Source organism: Staurois parvus, unplaced genomic scaffold (genome assembly GCF_062004578.1).
Source record: "Staurois parvus isolate SC_StPar_1 unplaced genomic scaffold, SC_StPar_1.0 ptg001032l, whole genome shotgun sequence".
Taxonomy (NCBI): domain Eukaryota; kingdom Metazoa; phylum Chordata; class Amphibia; order Anura; family Ranidae; genus Staurois; species Staurois parvus.
Window position 1 is genome coordinate 2,444,673 of NW_028318828.1, and position 24,544 is coordinate 2,469,216.

At 43.3% G+C, this 24,544-nt stretch overlaps 1 protein-coding gene across 1 annotated transcript in view; it reads left to right on the forward strand.

Moving 5' to 3' along the window:
* The window catches only part of RTF1 (RTF1 homolog, Paf1/RNA polymerase II complex component), a gene marked incomplete at its 3' end in the record, with an annotated part of 142,978 nt that overhangs the window by 42,106 nt on the left and 76,328 nt on the right, over positions 1–24,544 (forward strand). The window contains exon 2 of the mRNA XM_089657824.1: positions 5,285–5,395. Within this exon, the coding sequence (XP_089513950.1) occupies positions 5,285–5,395 (111 nt within the window). The remainder of the gene's footprint in view (positions 1–5,284; positions 5,396–24,544) is intronic.

Genomic DNA, 24,544 nt, shown 5'->3' on the forward strand with positions numbered 1-24,544 from the left:
TTAACTTTTTTTTTTTCTTTTTAATTCTGTTTTTCTTCTTTTTGGATTCTGATGTGTATGGTGTATATTTGCAAGTCAAGAGTGCAAAGTTTCACAGTAATATTGGTGTGATTTATTCCATTATATGTTTTGGTGTTTTTTTGTGTTTTTGTTTTTTTTTTTTGTTTTCTTCCGTGTTGGGGCTGGCACCTCTCTCGCTCGGCTGATGCGTGTCTTCTGAGCGTTAAAGAAACTCTCCTTTCCTGACAAGCACCCAATCTGTGCTCATCACGCTCCAAAGTCTCTTTCCCCCTGTTAGTCCCTGAATACTGTGCGGTAGTGAGTAGGAGATAAACTGCGCAATGCTTAAAGCCGCGGACATTTCATTTCAAGACAAGGGGATTGGGACCCCGATTTTAGTCCCTTGGAAAAGTCGTTTTTTAAACTTTCACACCCCTGCATGCAACAACCTTATCCTGGATCTCATATCCTCGGGTTACAGGATTGATTACAAACCCCCAGAAATATTTTTCACGACGACTCTTCAAAAAGACTTGACAAATGCCATTTTTTTTAATTCTTGTACTGCAACACACTGTAGTGTATTGAGTGCATTGTGGTGCACTGTAACTATTGTATATTGGAGTGCCTTTGTAACTGAATGGCATCTCAACATGCCAAAACGTGTATGGTATGTTGTGGCATTACCACAGTGTACTGTAAATGACAGATGTGAATGGGTCCTAAAGTTCCTTGCACATGCTTGAATATCTGTTAGTCAGATGGCTCTCTTAGGACAGCCAATCAGCCATGTCTTCATCCTGCATGAAAAACTTTACTTACAGTAGAAGAAAAAGATGTTTAGCATTTTAAAAACAAAATTATGAAATGTTGGTTTCTGCATATTACCGTAAGTATTAATTTTAAAATCCAAGAACTAGGTGTTCCTATGATTGAGAAAAAAAATCTGGAGCTTAACTTCTCTGGTTTTCAGTAAATCTTGTTTATTTTTTTAATGGCAGCTTGTTCACTAGGTACTGAGTGGCTTTTTTTTTTTTTTTTGGATCATGTCACAATTTGTATCCCTCCCATCAATAGATATGATCTTTCTTCCCTTGCAAGCACAGAATTACTTGTAATAGATTTCTCTATAAAATGGCAAATTGCAAAAAAAAAAATTAATGTAGACCTCTAGATAAAACTATGGAACAAAGATTGAAAGGCGTTATTAAAGTGACACAAACCCTCTAAGCTCTAGTTTATTACAAAAAAATTTCCTAACCCAGAAAGAGGCCGCACAGTGGCTAAATGGTTAGCACTTGCGCCTAACAGTACTAGGGTTCTTGGTTCAAATCCCAACCATGGCACCAGCCGCCTGGAGTTTGTATCTTCTCCCTGTACCTGCGTGGGTTTCCTCCGGGTTTAACGATTTTCCTCCCACACTCCAAAGACATGCTGGTAGGTTAACTTGATCATTTCTAAATTGGCCCTAGTATGTTTATGTATGAATGTAAGTTAGGGACCTTAGATTGTACACTCCTTGAGAATGAGGGACTGATGAATATGTACTATACATGTATGTGTGTGTGTAAATAAATGGCACTATATAAGTACTTGAAATAAATAAGTACCTTCTGTTGCCTTCATACTTTCGGTTAGACAGTGTGTATGTAGGGATGTAGCCATCCTCTTGCTCACTCCTGAGATGCTCCTGACTGGGATATTTAGCGGGCATTGAGCAACAAGAGTACAACTGCACTGCTCATGGCAAACTAACACAGGTTGGAGGAGGTTCACAGAGGACAATTGTATATTGTGTCTTCACTGCTTCCTTCACCCCTCTACGGCACCCACCACCTCCTCCTATTACTCCACTCTCCCACTGACCCGAACACCTCCACTAGTAGTTTCTCACGCTCCAGCACATCCCGCTCCCATGCCACCTTTCTCACCCTTCTCCTCCTCCTAACTGCGGGGGACATCTCCCCGTATCCTGGCCCTCCACTCTCACCCACACAACACCCTCCCGCCTCCATGTCCAGCCGCAACCCCCTCAACTTAGTATCTGTCCCCCTGCTCCCTAAAAGCTCCCCCCCCCCGTTTTCATGTGCACTCCTGAACGCCGGATCGGTGTGCAACAAGCTTACTGCCATCCATGACCTCTTTGTTTCCCACTCCCTCAACCTCCTAGCGATTACGGAAACCTGGATCCAGGCCACTGACTCTACCTCTGTTAAAGATAGTTATTAAGAGGTTGTAAGAAAAATTACCGTATCACCCAGTAAATGGTCTCCATTCAGTAGCCAAAAAGGCATACAAAACAAAGAGGGTTGTGAAAAGAGATTCACAGAGAAAGCGGCTACATTATGAACAGAATGTGATACTCAGAAAAATTTCCAAAAACTATGCTTTATTACACATACAAATTTGACTTATGGGCAGTCGCCCTGGTTTACCATCACCTCCGTATGAGACAATACACACAGACCTAAAACCATATAAAATAACACCAAGACCGGTCTGAATGCATGTGCCACAAAGACAATGACTACTAGAGTCTAAAGTCTTTGTAGCACTGGCGCATAGGTGAACACTTCCCAAAGGAGGTGTATGCAAAAAATTATACCATAGGTATACCATATAACATGTTATAAATATGTAGACTATGCTACTACCATAATGGTTATATCCCAAACAAGGAGTTTCAAAAAATTATACTATGGATATAAGTATCACATGTATGCAATGCAGCAAGCACAGTGTGCGTCAAAAAGAAAAGCATGCCTCTAGGCCTAAATAAGACAAGAAATAAATATCATATATAATATGCAGTACATTCCTATGCCGGCACAAGTGGTTGGGGCCCATTCATCTGTGATATGAACAGCTGTTTCCTAGGGCTTTAAAATGAGAATATGCCCCATTTGTTACCAGGATGGAGGGATAGATGCAGAACGCAGCGCACTGCTTGAAACGGTTTCTTCACCACTACATGTGGACTACACACCACTTTCTATAAGAAAAACAAGACACATCCCAATAGATCTTCTGCCTGTTGAAATACACGTGGTATATCTTGTTTCCTATGTAAAGCACCATGATGTCCCCATCCTGTAGTGAAATAAACAATATGTGGAAAGTCACTGAAAGAGCTTTCACTCTATATAGGATGTATAGGTCATATAGATCACATAGGACCATATATCTAGTGTCCTGTAACAGTCCACTCACCACCTGTGCAATGGATAATAGGAAAGGAAAAGATGTCCTTCATAAGTACTGCCATACAAGGCCAGGGAGGCCAGGGAACCACCGCTGACATCAGCCGATATACCGCGGGTTCCGGCCTCTTCTTGGCGCCTGTGCTGCTTATGCTTGCCTCATGGCATGTGAAGATGGCTTCCTCCTTGTAGGTCAGCGTGCGTTCCACCTAGTGCGCATGACCGGAAGTGACGTATCTGACGTATGACGTCAACGCGTTTTGCCGATGGGCGTATCTCACTCAGCTTCGTCAGGACCAATGAGTCTACTGACTCTACCTCCCCTGCTGCATTTTCCTACGGAGGTCTCACCTGGACCCACTCACCCAGGCCCAACGGTCGTAAAGGTGGTGGGGTTGGTCTGCTCCTGTCACCGCAGATTACCTTTCCGAGTCCTCCCAAACCCCCCCCTTATCCTTCTCCTCCTTCGGGGCCCACTGCGTCCGACTATTCTCCCCAACCCCCCTGAAGATTGCTGTGATATACCGGCCTCCTGGATCCATATCCCGCTTCCTGGATGACTTTTCCTCCTGGCTACCCTTCTTCCTCTCCTCTGAGCTACCCACCATCATCCTTGGGGATTTCCACATCCCTGTCAACCTCGACAACCCGGCCACATCCCATCTCCTCCACTTAACCTCCTCTTTTGCACTTGCACAGTGCATACAATCCACCACCCACTCTGACGGTAATATCCTTGATCTTGTCTTCTCCAACCGCTGCGCTCCCCACAACCTCACTAACATCCCCTTCCCTCTCTCTGACCACAACCTGATTACCTTCTCTATCTCCTTGTCCTCCAATGCCTACCCCTCCAAATGTCACACTACTACCAGCCGTAACCTCCGCAACCTTAACCCTGCCCCCCTCCACTCTGCAGCTGATCAACTCCATGACATCATCCTCCCCCCTGTCCTGCCCCGACTTGGCTATGACTGAATACAACAATGTGCTGTTAACAGCCCTTGACTCACTAGCGCCTTTAACCACACATAACGTCAGACCCCAACCGCTCCAGCCCTGGCAGACTGATCACAACAAAACCCTCAAACGACAGTCGTGCCCTGGAACGACTATGGCGCAGAACCAAATCCCAACAAGCCTTCACCCGCTACAAATCTGCCTTCCACACCTACACCTCCACGCTGCAAAACAAGCCTACTTCCTGACCCTTATCAAGGCCCTCTCCTCCAATCCTCGCCGACTCTTCTCCACCTTCAACTCACTACTCTCGCCACCCCCACCTCCACCCAGCACCTCACTCACTGCCCTTGAGATTGCCAATCACTTCAAAAACAAGATTGACACAATTCGCAAGGATATCGCTGCAACTCACACACCCTCTCAACCTGTCCCCTCTCACACAGCTACCCCCTCATCCCCCCTCTCCCTCGGCATAACCCGCAGGGACTTCGTCGCTGCTCAAACTCCCTCCAACCCCATTCCCCCTCTCCCATGGCCCCACCACTGCTCTGACCTCCACTTCTACCCCACCCTACATTCCTCATACTGAAGCCTCCCCAACACTTCACACCTTTGACCTTAATACCATCGAGGAAGTCTCCAAGATCCTCTCTGATGCCCGCCTCACCACCTCCCCCCCTCGACCCTATCCCCTCACAACTCCTACGACCTCCCTCCCCCTCCATCCTTCACTCCCTCACCCACATCTTTAATCTCTCCCTCTCCTCCGGCACTTTCCCCTCCCCTCTGAAACATGCACACATCACCCCCATACTTAAAAAGCCCTCCCTGGACCCCAATGACCCGAACAACCTCAGACCCATCTCCCTGCTCCCATTTACGTCCAAACTCCTCGAGCTTGGATTGGCGCTTTATAAATACTATATAATAAGCAGAATATAGTAAGGAACAATTAAATGACAAGTGGGTTACATGGCCATATATTAGTGGATGTGTAGGGACTACTTTCTGAGAATAAGAACATCGTTTTGTGTCCCTCTTTTAAATAGTTGTGAATACATGCTGATTGTAACATAATCTTCACAAAGTGATTTTTTTTTTTTGTTTGTTTGTATATATAGGAGCTGCTTACATTGGCCAAGCGTAAAAGGGGTAGTTCAGAGGAGAAGGAACTACCAGTGAGCAAACCAGCAGCATCTTCTGATTCTGAAACCTCAGATAGTGGAGATGAGGTATGTATTGTTGGGGTGTGTTTTTGTTGGGGTTTTTTTTTTTTTTTTTTAAAGAAAAGATTTGCTTCTATTAAAGTGGACTTCATTGGTGTGGTTATTCTTATGTTTTAGTTTTGCCGAATATTTCAGTTAAATGTACTGTCAAAATGATGGAGCAATAAAAAAAATAAAAAATTGCATTAACATTTCAAACCAGTTCTAAGAAATTGCAGGACAGTGGGTTTAAATTGGTGAAAACTCCTCATATAAATGTTTTTTGTAATCCTTTTGAGCTAGTCTAGCAAATACTATTATTTATTTGTTTTTTTCTTTTCCTTCAATGTGTTCTTGCAGATTTGACCACTCTGCTGAGAATCATATAATTCATATACTATCCAGTTTCCTGGATTGTGTGCAGGTCTTGCTCTCATGGATGGCTGTGTCAGACTGTAGTTAAATCAAGCAGTTGAGTTGCGGTTTTACCCTTCCTTGACTGCCCATCTTAAATATAACATGCAGACAAGCTGGAGCTTGCACATGCTGTTATGCTTTGTTTGATGTCAAGGGCAAAAATTATAGGACCACTGTATTTACATAGAAAATCCCTTTTTGCTTTTCAAAAAAAGGAAGAATTGAAGCCTTCTGAATGCCTAGTAACTGCTGTTCCGCTGCCTTGGGAAATGCATTTCACCACAATTTGCTTTTCAGTGTAGTGCTAGAGTATGCCACAAGTGTGAACAAGCCCTATGCTTGCCAAAGAGAATGTAACCTTACTCTCTTTGGGATCCTCTCCAACAGTTATTGAAAACATGTAATAAGTAAAGTAACACTAAAGATGTACAGCAGGAGTTCTGAGTGTGAATTGCTACTTCGCTCTGATAATTTAGAAAAACCAACCTCGACCTTAATGTAATGTTCTCCTAGTAGCACTCCCACATCTAGGCACAAATGGTCTGAGGACCTCTCCAACCTGGATGCTGAAGACTGGACCAACATGGGATTTAGCATTTTAAACAGCTGGTACCTGTCAGACAGGCTTATTCAGTTCAAAATAACTCACAGGGCCTGCTACACTCCCTACAGACTCGATAAACTCAACCCTGAATTCTCCCCGGCTTGCTGTGATGCGAGCATCCTACAGGGATTTTTTTTTTCCTTATTTTCTGGATCTTCCCTGCCATTTTATATTTCTGAGGGGTGGCGGTGGATGTAGTAAATTTGGTTGCTGGCAGAACGTGTCTGTCGGCACTTGTCAAGGACGTGGCCCCTACCACGGCCAAGAGGACCCTGTTTGGGCTCCTAAAACTTGGCGCCAGAAAGATGATCACTTTGTCTAGGAGAAAAACCTACCCACCCTCTGTCCAGTTTTGGAAACCAATCGTGCCCGTTCACATATATGCGGATTGGATGTGGTTTGACATGTGAAAAAAAATTGCTTCCTAATGATGCATTTTCGCATGTGTGCAGTGCACTGTCCGGATTCAGTGTGCTTTTTATAGTCATGTCTGATTCTGAGCAGTGCAGTCTAGTTCTGGTGCAGATTACAAGCTATTGACTTCTATGGGAACTTTTTCTAAACTGTGTATGTGTAAACAAGATAAGATCCTGAGCTACTCCTGTCCCAGACCTGATATAACTTGACATGAACCTGTGAGCAACTACTGTATCAATTAACTGTGAAGCCCAAGGTTCTATCCGCAAAGCACATGTATGAATCAACTCTTACTGAACGCTAGCTTAGCACTATACAAGGACACTTACACAGAGGATGTTCCAAAAATATTTTGATATGGTTTGGGTGAGGTGGTTGGAAAATGCTTCTGCTGCCATGATGCCTGACATGTTTAACTTATGATGGGCTTCTGACATTTTTCCACTTCCAGTTTGTTGGTGTTAGCAGTGTAGTAAACTGTGTTTACTATGTTTCAGTTTGTGAAGGAATAGTAAGTCTGTATACAGACCCTTCTTCAGCTGCACTGTAGATTAATGAATATGCAGAGAGTGGAACTTTCTAAAGTCTGTCACAAAGACATTAGAGGTCTCTTTAGACCCCTGATGTCTCTCCAAGGCCCCTCCTCCAGAAAACAAAAATGTAAAACAATTAAATTGTTACTGTTTAAATAAAAATGTTGCCAACGAATGCGTCAAAGCCACGTGTATTGCATGGAGTTGCAAATCATTTGCGATTCTTCCCCATAGACTTGAATGTGAAGCGTTCAGTGGGCGGCCTCGCTACAAGTCGGGTTAACTTTGCCGTGGGCGCAGAGCGAGGCATTGTTGCCACAGCATGTAATGACCCTTGTCCGCTGCCTATTGCACCTTTTAAGTGGTGGTGGGGTGGACAGTTGGTAGGCGGCAGAAACCCAGCTCGACTGCACATTTTGGCCAGGGTTTTGCGGCGAAATGGTTAAAGGATACATGGAAGTAGAATATTAATAGTTCACAGATTTGCAAAAATGCAGAACTTAATGCATCCCACTTTAAAAAAAATAAATAAATAAAAAATTGTTTTTAGTATTTAATCACTTGCCCTCCAGAGGATTTACTCCCCTTAATGACCAGGCCTCTTTTTGCTACTTGGCGCTGCACTAATTCAACTAATAATTGCACGGTCATGCAATGCTGTACCCAAAAAAAATGTATGTCCTTGTTTTTTTTCACACAAATAGAGCTTTCTTTTGGTGGTATTTGATCACCTGTGCGCTTTTTATTTTTGGCGCTATAAACAAAAAATTTTTTGAAAAAAAACGATTTTTCTAATTTCTATCATAAATATCCAAAAAAACTAAAATTTCGTCATAAATTTTAAGCCAAAATGTATTCTGCTACGTGTTTGGTTAAAAAAAATCCCAATAAGTGTATTTTTATTGCTTTGTGTGAAAGTTCTAGCATCTACAAACTATGGTATAGATAATGGAATTTACACAGTTTTTGTTTTCTGACTGCCCATCACATTTCTTGAGGTGCTAAAATATCAGGACAGTACAAACACCCCCAAATGACCCCTTTTTGGAAAGTAGGCACCCTAAGCTATCTGCTGAGAGGCATATTGAGTCCATGGAAAATGTTTTTTCTTTTTTTTTCCCCCACAAAGTTGTAATTTTAAATAATTTCTTGCACAAGCCATGGGTATATGTGGAATTACACCCCAAAATACTTTCTGCTACTTCTAATGAGTATAAGGATACCACATGTGTGAGACTTTTTGGGAGCCTAGCCACACACAGGAGCCTGAAATCCAATGACCACTTTGAAACCCGGAAGGTGCGTAACTTCCTCATTTCTCTTCCTCACTACCTATCACTGTTTCGGAGGCCCTGAAATGTCAGGCTAACACCACCCCCCAAATTATCTTCTTTTGGAAAGCGGACACCCCAAGGAATTTAAAAGGAGGCATGGTGAGTATTTTGCAGATCTCATATTTTTTTTTTCTCAAAAGGTTTTGAAATGTAAAAAAAAAAAATTAAAAATGTTTGTTTTCTTCATTTTTCCAAAGACTTGTGGCAACAAACAAGATCTGCAGAATACTCGCCATGCTTCTTATCAAATTCCTTGGGGTGTCTACTTTCCAAAAAGGGGTCATTTGGTGGGGGGGTTTGGTGCTATCCTGGCATTTCAGGGCCTCCGAAACTGTGATAGGTAGTCAGGAAGTGTAATGAGGAAATAAAGCCCTTTAACCACTTGCCTGCAGGGCTCTTATACCCCCCTTACTGCCCAGGCCAATTTTCAGCTTTCAGCGCTGTCGCACTTTAAATGACAATTGTGTGGTCATGCAACACTGTACCCATATGAAATTTTTATTTTTTTGAGACAGTTTTTTTTTTTTTTTTGGTGGTGGTTTTTAATCGCCTCCTGGGTTTTTTATTTTTTGCTAAACAAACCAAAAACAACTGAATTTTTTACATTTTTTTTTTCTTAGTTTTCTTATAAAATTTTGTAAATAACCGATTTTTCTCCTTCACGGATGTCCGCTAATGAGGCGGCACTGATGGGCGGCGATCTGCGACACTGAGCGGCAGCTCAGATGGGCATTGATATGTGGCATTGATGTGCACTGGCAGGTGGCATTAATGCACACTGACAGGTGGCTCTGCTGGGGCTACACTGATCATCAGTGCCCTGATGATCTGCTTACATGTCCCCTCTGAGGAATGCTGATTACCGGCTCTCCTCTCCTCACGAGCTGTAAGCATGACAGCTCGTGAGGAGAGAAATGCCAATAATCTGCATTTCCCTATTAACATGCGATCAGCTGTGATTGAACACAGCTGAATACATGACTGAGCCGACATCTTCAGCTCTTTTCGTTGATCGGCGATCCGCTGTGTCCAAGGGACACAGCGCACCACCAAACGCTTCGCTGCGTGCTCCTGGAGCCGTGCACATGCGGTTAGAGTGGAAGGACGTCATATGACGTCCTCCCAGAACGAGAGAACTGCCCCGTCATTTCCTTTTTTATATAGCGGGCTGGAGGCGGTTAAAAGCCTGAAGGTGCGTATTGGATTTTGGGGTCCTGTACTTGGCTAGACTGCCATAACTTCTCTCACATGTGGTACCCCCGTACTCAGGAGAAGTAGCAGAATGTATTTTTGGGAGTAATTCCACATTATACCCATGGCATATGTGAGCAGTAAATCATTTAAGTGACAATTTTGTGGAAAAAAAAAAAAGAAAATTGTCATTTTCCAAAAACTTGTGGTAAAATTCTTCTATTGATTCAACATGCCTCTCAGCAAATAGTTTGGGGTGACTACTTTCCAAAAAGGGGTCATTTTGGGGGATGGGGGCATTTTATGCCCAGCATTAGAAGTTTATGCCACACATCACTCACTCTTCTAACCATCTGAAGATCAAGCCTTTTCTGACACTTTTTGTTCACATGAAAAAAATCAGTGTTTTTGCTTAGGAAATTAATTTGAACCCCCAAACATTTTTTTTTTTAGAGCAGACACCCTAGTGAATAAATTAATATCTATAGGCAATGCTTTTAAAAGCCTTTACAAGCTACCATTTTAGATTTACAGAGAGCTAGAATTACTGCCCTTGATCTGACGTTCGTGGCGATACCTCACATGCATGGTGCAACCACTGTTTCCATACTGGCACAGGGTCATCGCTCACGACCGCAGGTGCGTGGGGGTGCGAGGGTACTTTTTTGATTACTTTTAATGCTGTCACAGGGAATTAAACTATCCCTTATAACTTCAATGGGCATTGTCCTATATTCTTATTTGAGAAATCTGGGGTCTATCAGACTGTAGATATCTCCTCTGCCCTTACGTTATCTAATCTCACCAAGATCAATGTGATCAGATGCTTTCCCAATTTATAAATAGCGCTGTTTATATCCTGCGCAACTGAAGTGATGAAATGCTTGTAGCTTCTGATTTCTTAAACTATAGAGATGATTGGCACCTTTCCAGTCTCCAGTCAGCTCTATGGTCAGCTGGCAGAAATACTGGCTGCATTCTCAGGTTTCCCTGATGGCACGGGTTTGCCTGAGAAGGCCGTGAATGACAGCGGGGGGGGCGCTTTTTTTTTCCCCGCTGCTTGTAATTAGCTAATTTAGCCACTAGGATTGCTTTGACATTAAAGCCCATCTATGGCTGAAAAAAACAATACCAGGACGATGCCTGCAGCAGGAATCACCCTGGTATAACCATTCAAAGTCCAGTGATGTACCAGTACGTCGCTGGTCCTTCTTTGGTGTGGTTTTTTGTTTTGTTTTGTTTTTTTATGCAGCCTGTGGGTTGAATGGGGAAAAAGAAGAAATCTCTGCCAGAAAACATTTGTTGTATGCCCACTGTTAGAATACCTCCTTCATCCACCCACTTCTAATGGTGTCACTCATGAAATGTGCCAACAAATATTAAATATATATGCCGAAGCATAGGGGCCATCATCCCACTGGCCACCCCAGGCCCCATGCTTTTTTTTTTTTTTTAAAAACTACAGATGAAAAATCTCATCCAACAGCGCTGCCCCCGCTGATTTATGTATATTCTGAGAGCAAGTTCCTGTTGTCAGAATAAACAGGTTAGTGCTGCAGCTGAAAGCATTCCTGCAAAGAACCGCAATGGTCAACAAACAGTAACAAAACCGTAAAAGTAGAACAATAACAAATATAGCAACACAAAAAACTATAACTATTTTTGATTTTTAAAATTAAATTTTTTGGGGGGATTTGCGTTTAACTTTTTTTTCTTCAAACTTTAACGGTTTAAAACCGATGGTAGGGTCTCTCCAAATGCGATAGCCAGTTTCCTGACTACCCAACCTCTTTCGAGACCCTTTGTAAATGTGCCCTGAACTGTGCTGTGCTGTACCCTATACTCCCACTAGCGTATGGTAGCGACGGAAGCAGTCCTTGATGCAGAGGCCAAGTTGGTCAGGACAGGAGGGACAAAAAATGCGTCTGTCACACCTAATTCCATGTCTCTTACAGACACATCTTTTTTGGGGGTTCCTTTGGGTTGGGGTACCAGGAATGGAATCGGCAAAATGCCTCTTATGCAGCCGGCTAACTGCATCTGGGTTGGGGCATAGCACCTTTTGGATACTAAAAGGCCGTGATCTCTTCCTGGAATTTTAGGACAGATCTACTATGTCCAGTTGCTTTGTAAAGCGTTATATAAAGCCAATTGAGAGACACTTTTTTTGTACCAGTGTCTGGCTTTTTGGGAAACTAAGTGGATGGTCGTATTTGCGTGAATGGAAGACAGGAAGAAAACATTCAGTTTTTTCCTTCCACTTCACTACGAGCAATTCTTCATTTCTCAAGCAGGCTTTTTCCCCCTTTCTAAGACTGGTATTTACAAGCCATTGGGGGAAGCCCCAGCGATTAGGTCGCATAGTGCCTCAGTCACCAATTCCAAGATTGTACAAATGTCTAAATAGTGACACGCTTGAATAAAAATTGCCCACGTATAAATGGTACCCCAAATGGAAAAAGGATGACACCAAGTCCCAAACTATCTTGCCACTGCTCCCCATGTAGTGTGGGCATCCGGGGGGCTCCACATGACATTTCCTTCGTAAATCTAAAACTGATATGTATAGCCTGTTGCCCTCACTGGTCTTATACACCTTGACCCCATATCTGGCACGCTTGCTGGGGATTAACTGTTTTAATGCAAGGCGGCCAGAAAAATTAATGCGGGATTCCTCAACGCAGATGTTTTGCTGGGCAGTATACACATCTGCAAATGTTTAGTTAAAGTGATTTACGAGGGGCCAAATTTTTTGGAGCCTGTCAAATTCAGGGTCACCCCGAGGATGACTGAGCGTGTTGTCGTTGAAGTGCATAAAACGCAATATCGTCTCATATCTATGCCTGGCCATGGCATCAGAACACGGGCATATGATGAATCGGGTCTGTAGACCAATCAGGGTGGACTTGATTTAAACCAAACTGATTTAAATCACTAGTCAGTAAGGCTTGATTTAAATCATAGTTTTCTACATAAAGACTAATTCTTGCTGGTATAACTTTAATATGCAAGTAGATGAAGATTTTTAGAATAACAACTTTTCCTTTTAGTTTTTTTATCCCCAGTTTAATAGGTTAATCATTCATATTTGGACAACTTTTCTGTTGTACTTAGGAAGGAGAAAAATAATCATTACCTTAATAATAACAATTTAAATAGATTTATTCAACTGAAACAATAACATTACAGCATATGTTATTTGCTTAAACAAACATCCATGTTTGTTAACTAATTTGGCTAAACAAAATATATATATTTTAAGAAACTTAGACTGTCAGCCCCGCCTACAAATGAAAAACTTAAATACTGTCCTCTGTAGCTCACTCGTCATCTTCATCTTCTTCTTTGTTTATAATCTGGAAAAGAAAAACAAGCTTTCCTGCTTTATCAGGTGAAACGGAACCGGTACCCGACCGCACTTGGGTATATTCCGTTATTATACAGTATGTATAAAGCGCCAATAGTTCACTCAGCGCTGTACATTACAAAGGGGGACAGAACATGTGACAGAACAATACCAATACAATGCAAAACATGAGGGGATCGAGGGCCCTGCTCTTTCGAGCTTACAATCTAGAAGGGACGGGATAGTGGTACAGGAGGAGATAGCTTTGGGGGATGGAGTGGTAGGAAGAGTGGAGTAGGTCGGTCAAGTTAGCAGGGGGTAGGCTTCCCTGAAGAGATGGGTTTTCAGGGTGCACCTAAAGGAGAGGAGAGTAGGTGATAATCTGATGGGTTGGGGAAGGGAGTTCCAGAGGATGGGTGACACCCTGGAGAAGTCCTGGAGGCGGGCATGGGAGGAGGAGACCAGGGAACTAGAGAGGAGGAGGTCTTGTGAGGAGCGGAGTGTGCGTGCTGGGTGGTACTTGGATATTAGGTCGGTGATGTAGTTCGGGGCAGTATGGTGGACAGCTTTGTACATCAGTGTTAGGATTTTAAATTTGATCCGTTGCGCAATCGGAAGCCAGTGGAGGGATTGGCAGAGGGGGGTGGCGGAAACGGAGCGGTTGGAAAGGTGAATGAGTCTGGCAGCCGTATTCAGGATCGACTGAAGCGGGGATAGCCAGCGGCGATGCAGGCCAGTGAGGAGGGAGTTGCAGTAGTCGAGTCGTGATATGATGAGGGAGTGGATGAGCTGTTTAGTGGTTTCTGGGGTTAGGAATGTGCGTATTTTGGCGATGTTGCGGAGGTGGAGTCTGCACGAGTTTGTTAAAGATTGGACTTGGGGCTGGAAGAATAGGTTGGAGTTCAGAATGACACCAAGTACTCTGGCCTGCAGGGTGGGTTTGATATTGGCGTTGTTGGATGTGATGGAGAAGTCAATGGGGGTTGGGGCTCGGGCTGGGGGGAAGACAAACTCGGTTTTGGAGAGGTTCAGTTTAAGGAAGTGGAGCGACATCCAATCTGATATGTCGCTCAGTAGGTGTGTGATTCGGGCAGAGACCAAGGGAGTGAGGTGGGGGGTTGAGAGAGAGATTTGTGTGTCGTCGGCATAGAGGTGGTAGTTGAAGCCGTGAGAGTGTATGAGTTGGCCAAGGGAGGAGGTGTAGATGGAGAAGAGAAGGGGCCCAAGGACGGAGCCTTGAGGGACCCCAACAGAGAGGGGGAGTGAGGGGGAGGTGGTAGCATTATAGGTAACGCTGAAAGAGCGCTGTGACAGGTAGGATGAGAGCCAGGCGAGAGCAGAATCTCTGAGGCCGAGGGAGTGTAGTTTTTTGAGGAGGAGGGGGTGGTCGACTGTGTCGAAGGCCGCAGAGAGGTCAAGGAGTAGGAGTACTGAATAGTGGCCATTAGCTTTGGCAGTTAGCAGGTCGTTGGAGAGTTTGAGTAAGGCGGTTTCGGTGGAGTGTAGGGGACGGAAGCCAGACTGTAGGGGATCGAGGAGGTTGTTGTCGTTGAGGTGAGAGCATAGGCGGGTGTAGACGAGGCGCTCGAGGAGTTTAGATGTAAATGGGAACAGGGAGATGGGTCTGAGGTTGTTCGGGTCATTGGGGTCCAGGGAGGGCTTTTTAAGTATGGGGGTGATGTGTGCATGCTTCAGTTGGGAGGGGAAAGTGCTGGAGGAGAGGGAGAGATTAAAGATGTGGGTGAGGGAGCGTAGGATGGAGAGGGAGGGAGGGAGGTCGTAGGAATTGTGAGGGGGTAGGGTCGAGGGGGCAGGTGTTGAGGCGGGCATCAGAGAGGATCTTGGAGACTTCCTCGATGGTAGTAAGGTCAAAGGTGCGGAGTGTTGGGGGAGCTTCAGTATGAGGAATGTAGGGTGGGGTGGAGGTCAGAGCAGTGGTGGGGCCGTGGGAGAGGGGTGATGAGGGGGTAGCTGAGTGAGGGGGAACGGGGTTGGAAGGAGTTTGAGCAGTGACGAAGTCCCTGCGGGTAATGTCGAGGGGGAGGGGGGATGAGGGGGTAGCTGTGTGATAGGGGACGGGTTGAGAGGGCGTGTGAGTTGCGGCAATGTCCTTGCGAATTGTGTCAATCTTGTTTTTGAAGTGATTGGCAATCTCAAGGGCGGTGAGTGAGGTGCAGGGTGGAGGTGGGGGTGTAGAGAGTAGAGTTGAAGGTGGAGAAGAGTCGGCGAGGGTTGGAGGAGAGGGTCTTGATGAGGGTCAGGAAGTAGGCTTGTTTGGCTGCGTGGAGGGAGGAGGTGTAGGTGCGGAAGGCAGATTTGTAGCGGGTGAAGGCTTGCTGGGATTCTGTTTTGCGCCATAGTCGCTCCAGGACTGTGTCGTTTGAGGGTTTTGGTGTGATCAGTCTGCCAGGGCTGGAGCGGTCGGGGTCTGATGTTGCGTGTGGTTAAAGGCGCTAGTGAGTCAAGGGCTGTTGACAGTGCGTTGTTGTACGCAGTCATAGCCAAGTCGGGGCAGGACAGGGGGAGGATGCTGTCATGGAGTTGATCAGCTGCAGAGTGGAGGGGGGCAGGGTTAAGGTTGCGGAGGTTACGGCTGGTAGTAGTGTGACATTTGGAGGGGTAGGCGTTGGAGGGCGAGGAGATAGAGAAGGTAATCAGGTTGTGGACAGGGGGTGTTAGTGAGGTTGTGGAGCGCAGTGGTTGGAGAAGACAAGATCAAGAATATTACCGTCGGAGTGGGTGGTGGATTGTATGCACTGTGCAAGTGCAAAAGAGGAGGTTAAGTGGAGGAGATGGGATGTGGCCGGGTTGTCGAGTGGGAAACAAAGAGGTCATGGATGGCAGTAAGCTTGTTGCACACCGATCGGGCGTTCAGGAGTGCACATGAAAACGGGGGGGAGATTTTAGGGAGCACGGGGACAGATACTAGGTTGCGGGGGTTGCGGTAGGACGTGGAGGCAGGAGGGTGTTGTGAGGGAGGTGGTGGAGGGCCAGGATTCGGGGAGATGTCCCCCGCGGCTAGGAGGAGGAGAAGGGTGAGAAAGGTGGCATGGGAGCGGGATGTGCAGGAGCGTGAGAAACTCCTAGTGGAGGTGTTCGGGTCAGTGTGAGAGTGGAGTAATAGGAGGAGGTGGTGGGTGCCATAGAGGGGCGAAGGAGGCAGTGAGGACACAATATACAAATGTTTAGGAGGAGCAGAGGGATAAAGTGAATGGATTTTGGGAATGGAGGAGAGGAAAATGAGGAGGAGTAGAAGAGGCATTTTGGGGGGGGGGGGGGTGATGAGAGCAGTAGTAGGGAGATGATAGCAATGAGGGGGAGATGTACAAGTTTTGGGGTGGAGCAGAGGGGTAAAGAAATGAAATTTGGGAACAGAGGATAGTAATATGAAGAGAAGAGGGGACGTATTGTATAAAAGGTACACGGAGTGGGACTCCGGTATGTAAGAGAGGTTTTCCAGGGTGTTTGCTTGCAGTCTGTCCAGCGTGCAGTAGAGTTTCTTGCTGTTGTTGTGTCTTCCTGCTGCTTAAGTGCTCCTGCTTTAGTTCAACTGCTGTGTTTAACTGCATCGCACTCTTTCAAAGCTGCACTCAATCTGAAGCAGCACCCCCATCAGAGACTGTGCCCCCCATCAGAGATCTCCCCCCATGAGCTGATCTAAATTTATAGGGAGATGCTCAAATGAGCATTCAACTCCACCCCAATTAGAAGCTGATAAGGATCACATGAATAGTGGGGGATGTTTCTCAGGAAGCAGACTACAGTCGTAAACTGGGTGCAGCTAGAGGTGTGGACTGGTCAACATACACACAAATATAAATACACCATTTGTTCTGAATATAACAGGAGTGAATGCGATTTTGAGTTAAGAGTGGAGGTAGGAGAGATGCATTTACCTGTGAAAGTAGAGAAGGCATAATTAGATTGCTGTGTTTAACTGCATCGCACTCTTTCAAAGCCGCACTCAATCTGAAGCAGTGCCCCCCATCAGATATACCGCAGCTTCCCCTGTCCGAACACCATCCACGGACCACACCCTTGAAATCCCTCTGGAAAAAGACAGCACCCAGCTCTTAATACAGGAAGCCAACTCTCTTTATTGTACACAAACATGTTTTATACAGAGGGCGGGGAAAGACAACCAGGGACAGGAAACACATCAACAGCCGCCCCATCCAACCAAGACACAGAACAATGGGATGAAGCACATGGCGTAGAACAATAGGCAACCACATGGCAGGGATAATACAGGGACACATGCATCCCATAATAGTTGGCTGGACAGGAAGACACAACACAATGGGGCTAGCACATGGCAAACAAACAATGGACAGCCATGTGGCCGAGAACAAAGGTGTATAGTGTTTGTTCAAGACTGGGACATTCACATTTACACACCCTGTACCCTTCAACAGGCACAGGGTCACTTAAACATAAGAATTTGGGGAGATGATACAGAGGTCCCCCCACCCCCAAAAGTCGCTCCCGTCACATCAGGTCCCAAACGATTTCTCAATTTAGAATGAATGAGTCCAAAGGAAGAGAATATTCTTTCAACGCCTGCAGAAGAAGCTACTGCTGCTAAAAGTGAAATCATTACTTCAACAGTCTCGAAATCCAAGTGCTTAAATGACTTCCACCAGTTCGCTGGTGTGACTTTCTTTAAAATATCTTCAGCAAACATATATTTCTTGAATGGTTCCCCCTTAGCTTTGAAGTTTATTATAGTTGGCATTATAGATGGATGATTGCTGGAAACCCATGTCATAACTAACTCCTCTTCCTCAGCACTTAAGTTTTGACCCTGATACTGGATATTGACAATATTTGCCAAAAAATGAGCTGGAGACAGTACTTGTCCAATTTGTTTTTTTTTATGCTTGTAATTTTAATTCTGTCCATGTGTAGTTATGTTTAAGTGTTCACTCAGTTCCTCCCAAATTTCAACAGCATCAGCAATAAAACCGCTATTTTTCTGTATTTTGTTTAAAGCTTCAGAGATGGGTTTCAGGATGCTCAGCATATTTTAAACATTTCTCTTAAGCCCTATGTTGAGGATTTTGGCCGTGACAGTGCCATCTATTTTATCTCGATTTTCTTCACAAACTGTCATCAGAATAGGCCAGTTCTTGATATACTGCTCAAAACAGTCCACCACAGATTTCCACCTAACATCTTTAGCGTTAGCTTGGTTCCACCCATCCTTTTCAGAGCTGCTGCAGCAAAATGATTGTTACGGAAGTATTTAGCAATTTCTTTTTTTTTTATTATAAATATTTATTTTGTTTTTCAAGTCGTATACAAATCATTTCCACATTTCTATTAAAATAGTTATCTAAACAGTAATTTCTCCTTATATAATTTAATTATATACATAACTTCCTTTTCCATCCCCCCTCCCATACATCCCCCCCTCCCTCTCCGCATCCCCTCCCCTCCTCCCCACTCCCTCCCACGCTCCACCCTTTCTCTTGTCTCGTTTACTCCATATATTTTTGTTGTTCCTAAACTCCATTTTAAGCCCACTTCCAGGAAAATTATCTCATCATGTATTTCACCTTTGCTTTATATTCTTCCCAGGCTTTCCATTTTTTATTATATATCTCTAACTTGTCCTCATACGTATAATAAAGTCTTTCTGTCCCAGATATCTGATTTACTCTTCCCATCCAATCCTCCTCAGTTGGCACCTCTCTTTTCTTCCAGTACCTGGGGATCAGACTCTTTGCTGCGGTCAGATATTGCCATATCCCCGAACTCTTATATACCTTCGTTGAGAGTTCTGAGATGTGGAGGAGACATAATTCTGGATCCAATCCTATATTGATTTTGGTAATTTTTCTTATCAAATAAACTATCCTCCGCCAAAACACCTGTATTTCTGGGCACTCCCACCACATATGATACCACGTGCCCTCCTCGCGACAACCTCTCCAACATATCTGTGACATTTCCGTATTCATCTTGTGCTCCACGTTAGGGGTAATGTGCCATCTATTTAAACACTTATAATTTATTTCTACTTCCCTCATACTAATATTTTCGTGAATTAATGTGAACATTTTCCTCTGCTCCTGCTCCTCTATTTTTCTTCCCATATCTCTTTCCCATTTTTCTACGTGCATTAATTTTGTGTCAGTGTCAAGTTCCATTAATATCTTGTATATTTTTGCCATTCCGTGTCTACCATTTCCCCGTGTCTCAAATATTCTCTCGAACGGATTCCAGTCTTTTCTAGTTCTTATTGGCTTTGGGAGGCTTTCAAAAAAATACTTCAATTGGTAGTATCTCAATCTATCCATCTTGTTAAAGACTTCTCCCTTTCTTTCCTCCATTTCCTTGTATGACCCGATTTTCCTCTCCCACCATTATATCTCTCAATTGCGCCTCTTGTTTTATGATCCATTTCCCTGCTATACTGTCCATACCTGGAATAAAATATTTTGTATTTCTAAGTGGTAATAATTGTGAATTAAAAACCCACCCCTTTTGTCTGTGTAGTGAATCCCATTCTTTTAAAACATTAAAAGTGTACGTGCTAGTGCTCTCCTCTAATTCCCTATATTGTGCCGGTACCCATATACTTTTACTTAAACTTATTCCACTCAGTGCATTCTCGATTTTAACCCAACTTTTCTCCGGGTTATGGATCCAGTCAAAGATTCTCGCAATAATCCCCGCTCTATAATATCTCTTTAAATCTGGTACCCCCAATCCTCCTCTCTCTTTACTTCTAATCAACGTCTCATAACCTATTCTAGGTTTTTTATTTCTCCATATATATTTTATTATCATTTTCCTGAGTTCTTTGAAATATGCCTCCGGGAGTTTGATTGGAATCATTTGGAATTTGTATAATACTTTGGGAACAATTACCATCTTTATCAGGTTTATGCACCCTATCCATGAAGGATTTCCATTTCCCACCCTCCTGAGCTCCTCCTTGATCTCATTTAATAATGCTATATAATTGGCTTTATATAGGTTCTTTGTTAAGGTTGATAGTTTTATTCCTAAATATTTTAACTCTTTATCTCTCCAGAGGAAAGGGAATTCCTCTTGTAATTTTTCTTTTTCACTATTTTTAAGGTTTATATTTAAGATTTCAGTCTTTGTCGGGTTAATTTTCAGGTTTGACAGTTCTCCATACTCCCTCAATGCTTTCATTAAATTTGGAAGTGATGTTCTGGGGTTTCCAATGTAAAACATCAGATCGTCCGCATACGCCGCAACCTTATGTTCTCGATCTCCTATCTTTATTCCTTTTATATCTATATTCTTCCTTATCCTAGACAACAAGGGCTCCAGTGATAACACATACAGCAATGGAGACAGTGGACATCCCTGTCTTGTACTATTTGACATCTTTAACTGCTCTGATCTTCCTCCATTTACCATTATGGTGGCGGTAGGCCCTCTATATAACTCTCCAATCCACCCTCTCATTCTATCTCCCAATCCTAGCGCTTCCAGGGTATCCATCATAAAACCCCAACTTACTCTGTCGAATGCCTTCTCAGCATCTATCGACATCAGTATCATTGGGGTTTTTCCTTTTTTACCCTCCTGGATGAGCAACCGTGATCTCAAAGCATTATCTCTACCCTCTCTTCCCGGGACAAACCCCACCTGATCTCTGTGTATCCACTCCGGCATCAGTTCTTTTAGTCTATTTGCCAGCACCTTTGCAAATATTTTAGTGTCTACATTCAATAACGCTATTGGTCGATAACTTGCACATTGCGAGGGGTCTTTATCCTCTTTTTGTATCAGTACTATATTGGCCTGTAAAGATTCTCCCCTCATCTCCAACCCGTTCCCCAAGGCGTTCATATAGATCTTCATCTTGGGTATTAAAAGCTCTTTATATGTTTTATAATATTTTACCGTATATCCGTCCGGACCAGGACTTTTCCCTCCCGCCATACTTTTTAACGCTATTTCTATTTCCTCTGAAGTTATTTCTTCCTCTAAAGAGTTCAGTTGTATTTCTCCTAATTTCGGTAGACCTGCGTCCTCTAGGTATAACTTCCTTTTCCCTCTATTTACTGTTTCCGTTTTCTTAAAGATATCCTGGGGAATGATATTATACAGGCCACTATAATACTCTTTAAATACTTTGGCAATATCCTTGGTTGCGTGTACAAATTCCCCCTTGGGATTTCTTATTTTCTCAATATTTCTATTTTTCTTCTTTCTTAAAGTTCTCATTAAATACTTTCCCGGCCTATCTCCCCATCTATACCTTTCACATATTATTTTATTAAAGACTCTTCTTTTTTTCTTCCTCCATTACTTTCTCTAGTTCTTCTTTATTAACAGCTGCATGATCTCCTTAGATCTTTCCCTTTTGTGTACCTGTTCAAGATCATATATTTCATTTAATATTCTGTTTGTGTTTTCTCTCCTTTCTTTTTTCTTTTTTGTCCCTATTGCAATGAGAAGACCTCTAATGTAGGCTTTATGTGCTTCCCACACCGTTGTAACCGACACATCCTCTGTCTCATTCTCTTCAAAAAACCATTCAATTTCCTTCTCAATTCTTTGTCCAATCTCTTCATCCATGAGGAGTGCCTCATTCATCCGCCACACATATCCCTCTCTCTCCTCTCTACCCCATTTTAACTTCATTGCAACCGGGGCATGATCCGACAGAGTGCTTTCTCCTATTTTTACTTCCCCCACCCACTCTATCATTTGATGTTCTACTAATATGTAATCTAGTCTAGAATAAGTCTCATGTACATGTGAAAAGAAAGTATAATCTCTCTCCTTCATATTCCTAATCCTCCAGATATCCACCAGTTGACACTCATGCATCAGTTTCTTTAACCTTCTCAAGGACTTGCTTTTCTCTCTCCGCATACCAGAATTGGTGTCCATTCGCAGATCCATACAGAGGTTAAAGTCTCCCACTACGATCATACACCCTCTTTTAAAATCCATCAATCTCTTCAACACTTCTCTCATGAATGTCTCCAGCTTCTTATTTGGACTATATATATTTGCTATTGTGCACTCAATTCCCTGTAATCTACCTCTCAAAAACAGAAACCTTCCCTCCAGATCTGTTAATCTATCCTCCACCTCAAACCTTATATTCTTGGCAAAGCCTATAGCAACTCCCCTTGCTCTTTTAATTGGTGAGTACGCATAAAACCATGTTGGAAAATATCTAGTCCTCAATCTAACCTTCGACTCCATCTCTAGGTGTGTTTCTTGCAGGAATACCACTGAAGATTGTCTATGCTGTAATTCTTTAAACAACCTAAATCTCTTTCCTGGGCAGCTTAACCCTTTTACATTATAGGTTATATATTGGATTTCTTCCATCTTACTCTTTTCCTCCTAACCCCTTTTCCCTCCTTGCTTTCCTCTTTCTTATTCCTATGGAGCGTTTTTATCCTAACTTTTTCTCCCCCCTTGTCCCCCCCCCTATCTCCCCCATCTCTCCCATCTCTCCCCTCCCTCCCCTCCCTCCTCTTCCCCTTCGTCCCCTCCACCCCCCCCCCCCCCCCGCATCACTGCCATCCCTCCCACCCCCCTTTTTTTAGGCCTTCGCTTTGCCTAAGCATCATTTGTGGAAATAACGTCCACCTTTGATATTATTCTTAGGGCTACACTCCTCCCATGAATGGCCTCCCCTCCAACCAGATCTCCCCATTGACCCCCCTTCCACCTATACTTCTTAACAAAAGGAAGAGAAAAGAGAGTCAAGCTAGAGGGGTTATGGAGGAGACAGGCGACGGAGCGGGGGCGAGAGAAGAGAAAAAAAAAAAAAAGAAACACGCACATCTTCTCTCCCCTCCGCTCCCCCCGCCCCCCCCTCCACCAGTGTCTACCCCTCCCCTTCCCTCAATCCACTTCCCCCGGGTTCTTCTTCCCAACCAATAATTTCAATTCTCTGCATTTCCAATCTATCGCAAAAATTTCTTAAGTCCTCTGGGAACCTCAGTTGGGCTGTTACTCCGTTTTTCCATCCTATTAAACACTCCGGTATCCCCCATCTATATTGCACCTTCTGTTTTCTCATCTGCTCCAGCAAAGGCCTCAGAGCTCTCCTCCTTCGGAGAGTCTCCGGTGACAAATCCGCATATATTTGGATGTCCATTTCTCCATATTTTATTACTGCTTTTCCCTTAATTTTCCTCCAGATTCTTTCCCTTTGCTACAGTTCATAAAATTTAACAAGTATGTCTCTCGGCCTGTCCTTCTCACGGTTCACCTGGAGTCTCCCATTTCTAAAGAGACTTTCTATATCAGTCCTTTCCATATCAGAGTATCCCGTTATAAAGTTCAGAATTTTACAAACCGCCTCTTCCATTAGTTCTCCTTTTAGGCTTTCTGGTACTCCTCTTATCCTTATATTTCTCCTTCTTTCTCTATTCTCTTGAATTTCCGCCTTATACAGCAATTTTTCCTGAACTTTTTCCATATTAATTATCTTCTTTTCTATTTCGGAAATGATCTGGGTCTGATTTTTAACTTTCTGCTCCGTTTCCTCCACTCTTAACAGCAGCTGCCCCAGATCACTCCGAATATTTACCATTTCTTGCTTTATAGTTTTCTCCAGATTTTTAACCGTTTCAATACCGTGCAATTTTACACCTTCCTGCCCAGGCCATTTTTCAGGTTTCAGCGCTCTCACACTTTGAATGACAATTGCGCAGTCATACAACATTGTACCCAAACTAAAATTTTATCATTTTCTTCACACAACTAGAGCTTTCTTTTGGTGGTATTTAATCACCGCTGGGGTTTTTATTTTTTGCTAAATTAACAAAAAAAGACCAAAAATTTTGAAAAAAAAACACATTTTTCTTTGTTTCTGTTATAAAAGTTTACAAATAAATAATTGTTCTTCATAAATTTAGGCCGAGATGTATTCTACTACATGTCTTTGGTGAAAATAACCCAAATTAGGATGTATTATTTAGTTTGTAGGAAAGTTATAGAGTTCACAAACTATGGTATAGATCTGAATATTGATCAATCCTGAAGTACTGACAGCCAATCTAATTTCTTGAGGTCCAAGAATGTCAGAATAGTACAGATATCCCCAAATGACCCCTTTTTGCTGAGTAGACAGTCGGACGTACTTCATAAGAGGCATGGCGAGTTTTTTGAAGTTGTATTTTTTTGTCATAATTTTTCCGAAAATGAAAAAATGAAAAATATTATTTTCACTATTTTTTTTTTTACATACTGTCACCAGTGCAGTACAGCGTCATCATATAACTGGCATGGCGGTGAACAGGGACACTGACTGGTGACAGTATGAAAAAAAAAAAAAAATTATATTTTTTTTTAATTTTTTTTTATTTTTTTATTATA